Raw genomic sequence first — 6,084 nt, 5'->3', positions numbered from 1 at the left:
AGAGGAAAGTAAAGAGTTACCACGGTGGAGAGCAGCAGCAGAGGGCAGGAGGAGGAGATCTGCCTCCACATTCTGCCAACTTCTTCTGCAGGGCGATCGCAGTGTTCAGCAGCACTGAACAAACCCTGCAGAGCAAACACCTAGCATCAGGGGTGTGTGTGTGTGTGTGTGTGTGTGTGTGTGTGTGTGTGTGTGTAGGGACTCACTCTGAGCAGGTGTGTGTTGAGCCTCAGTGGCAGCAGAGCATCCAGAGGAGAAAGTTTCCTCTGAAACAAACATCAGCAGAGTGAAGTGGCCGCGGTTCCTCTGGGAGGTTCTGAGCTCCGAGCCTCACCTGGTGCCGGTTCAGGTGCTGGATCAGTTGATCGCAGTCCAGAGTCCTTCTCCCTCCTTCGGTCTTCACTCCAATGAGGACCAGAGCCGGCAGACACAGCAGCACCCTGACACACAGTGGGCGGAGTCACACCGAGTCCGGATGCCGTACAACCGTGGTGAAGCTACACCCTGCAGACCTGTTCCACGCCTGCAGGTGGCGCTGCAGGCTGAGCTCGGCGCCGACGCTCCGAACTGCCGTGGAGGAACAATGCCGAGAAACCTCCTGGAACATCAGGTCACACAGGTCGGATCTGCAGCGGCTGCTGCTCTGCATCTCACACACCGCCTCCTACACACACACACACACACACACACACACACACACACACACACACACACACACACACACACACACACACACACACACACACACACACACACACACACACACACACACACACACACACACACACACAATTAACAATTTTAGGGAAAAACAAACATTAAACAAGGATTTTCTCTGCTTAGATTTTGCAGTTTAGATTCTGCCTCTTGCCTTATCTCATGAAACACTAAATATACATCATTACATTATGCTGGAAGTGAGGCCAGATAAGTTTCGGTAAATTTCCAGAAAGTCTGAGCTCATCTCAAACGTGGATCACGTTGTGTGTGAACTCTCGCCTGTAATCTGGAAACGATGTCTGGAAAACACGTCCCTCTTCCCGAGTCTCTGCAGAGAACAAACACAGCGGATTCATCGTGGGTGTAGAAGCTTGAAAAAATGAGGAGTTGAGGTGTGTTCAGTGTGTTCAGTGTGTGCCGCGTGTTCAGTGTGTTCAGTGTGTTCAGTGTGTGCAGTGTGTTCAGTGTGTTCAGTGTGTGCAGTGTGTGCAGTGTGTGCAGTGTGTGCAGTGTGTGCAGTGTGTGCAGTGTGTGCAGTCAACCTGAGCTGCTGATCCATGCTGGCTCGGAGCAGGTGAGAGCAGAGCTCCCTCATGTCTCCACCACAGCCTCCCTGCTCCACTGCACGAGGCAGGAAAAGCTCCAGACAGGCCCACTGCTGGAACTCCTGGCTGCAGGCCGGAGGAACCAGAGACAACAAGGAGGAACCAGAGACAACAAGGAGGAACCAGTGACAACAAGGAGGAACCAGTGACAACAAGGAGGAACCAGAGACAACAAGGAGGAACCAGTGACAACAAGGAGGAACCAGAGACAACAAGGAGGAACCAGAGACAACAAGGAGGAACCAGTGACAACAAGGAGGAACCAGAGACAACAAGGAGGAACCAGAGACAACAAGGAGGAACCAGAGACAAATATGACCAAGTAGAATCCTGTGACAAAGACCGGAGAGTAGAATCCAGCAGCAATGGCAACAACATGGTGTCCCTACCCCAAGCTGTGGAGGTTAAAGGTCATGTGATCACTGAACACTGAGCACAGGTGATTAAGTTTTCGTTTGGGATGAAAATCTGATCGTCATCATCAAACCAATGAAATCTGAGCGTGTGTCCTGATTGGTCCTTCATGGTTTGTCCGATGTGTCGGTGTGTCTCACCGTTCAGCGTCAGACAGAACATCTTCAGCCCGATGAACTCGGAGCTCCTCGCTCAGCCACTCTGAGAACAACAACTGCACAACAACAACAAACATCAAGACCTCTAATCTAATCAACTCATTATGACTGTGAGAGCAGTTTATGTTCACTGGAATCCATGTGTGTTTTGTTTTAACTTTACAGACAAACGCCAACAAAAACTGCATGCAAGGCCTCATTTTTAAATATTTCAAGTGAAAACGCGTCGCTTCATTCCAGAAACGTAGTTTTAATTTTGGCCACCGGTGGGTGCTGTTGGTTGTTGCAGCAGAGAACGATGAGCTCTAAACATTAACACTGGGAGGACATGACATTCTGGTGGACACCGTTTATTATGGTGACTGTCAAAATAAAACCACCAAGTTGGATTGTTATTATGGTGACTGTCAAAATAAAACCACCAAGTTGGATTGTTATTATGGTGACTGTCAAAATAAAACCACCAAGTTGGATTGTTATTATGGTGACTGTCAAAATAAAAGTGCCAAGTCAAGGAGACTATGGACTGGGATTCCTGACACCACGGAGGAACCTTTGTTCTGATTGGCTCTACTGAGCATGTGCAGAACTATGAGTTACTACGGCCGTGGCGAGTTTGTGCAGTAACCGCATTTCAGAAAGGTTTTGTGTCCCACCCCCCGTTTCCACGAGGCAATTTTCAAAAAGTTCCTCTTCGGATGCCGTTTTGAAAAAGTTGTGTTTTCAGTGGCTCCGTGCTGTACACAGCGTCTGTAATGGAACATGCTCAACACTCCCCCCGATGGACAGCGATGGTCCCCCTGGTCATCTGGTCACAACACAACACTGATGATGATGATGAAGCTGCAGACCTGCAGGAAGAGGAATCCTCCTCACCTGATACGGAGCTCCGTGCTGCAGCTGCTGGAAGACGGCGTGGCTCCACAGCTGTCGGGCCGTCTCCTTCCAGCTGTGGTCAGCCTGAGTGATGCTGCTCCACAGGCTGGGCGGAGGAGGAGGAGGAGGAGGAGGAGGAGCAGCAGGAGGAGCAGCAGGAGGAGCAGCAGGAGGAGCAGCAGCAGCAGCAGCAGCAGCAGCAGGAGGCCTCCTGAGTTCAGGCAGCAGTCGAGGGAGCAGGTAGAGAAGCTAAACACAGGAACATGAAGTTTTACTGCTTCTGCAGACACACTGTGGTGTGATGGAGGAAGGAAGCACCGGGTGAAACTTCCTTTTAGACTGAGTCTAAGTGGTCTTAGTGATCAGAGTCCAAGTGGACTGTCTTCACTGGTCAGACAGATTAATTCAATAATTATTAAATAATTCAAAATGCTGCTGCTCGATTCCGAACGAGTCCAGTTCTCAGTTCTTTCCACTGGCTTCCTCTCCCACAGTAGATTTTAAAATCGTACTACTGAACCACGAATGTGAGAATGATTGCGGTTCAATCCTCATGCCAGGTCTTCTGTTATGAAGACCTGGCATGTATTGGACGAGTTTCACCAGGTTATTGGATGATTCTAGTTTTGGCTGATTTGAAGCAGAGCTTGTTAGAGAAGACGTCTTCAGACCTTCTTATAGAGGGGGACGGGGACGGGGACGGGGACGCAGTCCTGCTGCTGAGGTGATGAATCTCCTCTGCAGACCCCGTAACAAACCGCCGACAAACACAACCTGCATGATATCACTGAGTGTCAGTATGAGGAAACACAACCATGTATAAAGTTACTGATATGATCATATCATATATAAACGATAATAACATATTAATGATCATATCATATATAAACGATAATAACATATTAATGATCATATCATATATAAATGATAATAACATATTAATGATCATATCATATATAAATGATAACAACATATTAATGATCATATCATATATAAATGATAATAACATATTAATGATCATATCATATATAAATGATAATGACATATTAATGATCATATCATATATAAATGATAACAACATATTAATGATCGTATCATTTATCCCAGAAAGTGGAGCAGAGCTCACCGCACACAGAAGATCATGTCGCCGTGCGTCCTGCAGACCAGCGCCGAGCTCACGGCGTCCGACAGCGACTCGGGCCGAGCGTCCGGCTCCAGCTGCACCAGAGCACTGTGGGACGTGGAGGCCTGAAGGTGGACCGTGAAGACCCCCAGACCCAGTATGTGGGCGGGGCTTAGTGACGAGCCCTGCAGGAGTAACGATGACGAGGGAATCTTCAATAAAGACTTTCAACACCAGCAGACACAATCATTGTTACTTCTTATAAACTAAAGTAGAAAGAAAATTACAGAAGAATACATTTTGGTGTGTATCTAATTATGTGTGTATCTAATGTGTGTATCTAATATGTGTATCTAATTATGTGTGTATCTAATGTGTGTATCTAATGTGTATCTAATGTGTGTATCTAATCATGTGTGTGTCTAATTATGTGTGTATCTAAATATGTGTGTATCTAATGTGTGTATCTAATTATGTGTGTATCTAATGTTTGTATCTAATTATGTGTGTGTCTAATGTGTGTATCTAATCATGTGTGTATCTAATGTGTGTATCTAATCATGTGTGTCTAATTATGTGTGTATCTAATGTTTGTATCTAATGTGTGTATCTAATCATGTGTGTCTAATTATGTGTGTATCTAATCATGTGTGTATCTAATGTGTGTATCTAATCATGTGTGTCTAATTATGTGTGTATCTAATGTTTGTATCTAATGTGTGTATCTAATCATGTGTGTCTAATTATGTGTGTATCTAATGTTTGTATCTAATGTGTGTATCTAATTATGTGTGTGTCTAATGTGTGTATCTAATCATGTGTGTATCTAATGTGTGTATCTAATTATGTGTGTATCTAATGTGTGTATCTAATGTTTGTATCTAATGTGTGTATCTAATCATGTGTGTCTAATTATGTGTGTATCTAATGTGTGTATCTAATCATGTGTGTCTAATTATGTGTGTATCTAATGTTTGTATATAATGTGTGTATCTAATTATGTGTGTGTCTAATGTGTGTATCTAATCATGTGTGTATCTAATGTGTGTATCTAATCATGTGTGTATCTAATGTGTGTATCTAATGTGTGTATCCACTAATGTGTGTATCTAATCATGTGTGTATCTAATGTGTGTATCTAATGTGTGTATCTAATCATGTGTGTATCTAATCATGTGTGTATCTAATGTGTGTATCTAATCATGTGTGTATCTAATGTGTGTATCTAATCATGTGTGTATCTAATGTGTGTATCTAATCATGTGTGTATCTAATGTGTGTATCTAATCATGTGTATGCAGGTGTGCTGTTTTGTGTACCTGGTTGCGGAACAAGTCCCAGAGTCGGTGTAGGAGGCTGGAGAGGAGCTGAGTGTTGGTGAGCAGAGAGCTGATGAAGCTGGAGGCCCAGAGGCTCTGTCTGCAGGACCAACAGCATCCGGATTATAGAGCATCTTCCTCCTCTAACATCCAGACTATAGAGCATCTTTCTCCTATAACATCCAGATTATAGAGCATCTTCCTCCTCTAACATCCAGATTATAGAGCATCTTCCTCCTCTAACATCAGATAATAGAGCATCTTTCTCCTCTAACATCAGATTATAGAGCGTCTTCCCCCCTAACATCAGATAATAGAGCACCTTCCCCCTCTAACATCAGATTATAGAGCACCTTCCTCCTCTAACATCAGATTATAGAGCATCTTCCTCCTCTAACATCAGATAATAGAGCATCTTCCTCCTCTAACATCAGATTATAGAGCATCTTCCTCCTCTAACATCAGATTATAGAGCATCTTTCTCCTCTAACATCAGATTATAGAGCATTCCACTGGATTTCAAAAACCTATGAGAGGAATTGTCTCAGTTTAATGATTTCTTTCCAAACTACTTTTCTTTTCATTACAAAATAATGTTTTGCTAGTTAAAACATGAAATTTGAATAAATGTATAAATATCACTTTATATTTGCAAGATGTCTTAGTAATATGGGTAAATATGTAATTTGATTGTGTTTGTGAGAAGTTAAATAGAGAAATAAAAACCTCACTTGTTTGGAGGGTTTAGTCGGGAAGCTTCTATCACACACTGGCAGAAGGTTCTCAGGATCATATCGACCGCCTGAGGAGGGATGACATAGAACAGAGAGTGACCAGAACCACAGGACACAGACCCAGACCCAGACATG

General features: G+C 44.0%; 1 protein-coding gene across 1 annotated transcript in view; it reads right to left on the bottom strand.

The window, feature by feature from the left end:
* LOC308116501 (Fanconi anemia group A protein-like) overlaps positions 1 to 6,084 on the bottom strand; it is a 47,701-nt gene that overhangs the window by 21,436 nt on the left and 20,181 nt on the right. Inside the window, 12 exon segments of the mRNA XM_080474750.1 lie at positions 21 to 125; positions 207 to 266; positions 335 to 440; positions 513 to 664; positions 1,000 to 1,048; positions 1,263 to 1,391; positions 1,880 to 1,953; positions 2,774 to 3,022; positions 3,445 to 3,547; positions 3,900 to 4,081; positions 5,216 to 5,315; positions 5,947 to 6,017. Of these exon segments, the coding sequence (XP_080330876.1) occupies positions 21 to 125; positions 207 to 266; positions 335 to 440; positions 513 to 664; positions 1,000 to 1,048; positions 1,263 to 1,391; positions 1,880 to 1,953; positions 2,774 to 3,022; positions 3,445 to 3,547; positions 3,900 to 4,081; positions 5,216 to 5,315; positions 5,947 to 6,017 (1,380 nt within the window).

Source organism: Lipophrys pholis, assembly GCF_963383615.2.
Source record: "Lipophrys pholis genome assembly, chromosome: 11".
In the NCBI taxonomy this organism is placed as follows: Eukaryota; Metazoa; Chordata; class Actinopteri; order Blenniiformes; family Blenniidae; genus Lipophrys; species Lipophrys pholis.
The sequence above is the reverse complement of the archived record's forward strand: the minus strand, read 5'-3'. Positions and strand labels throughout refer to the sequence as shown.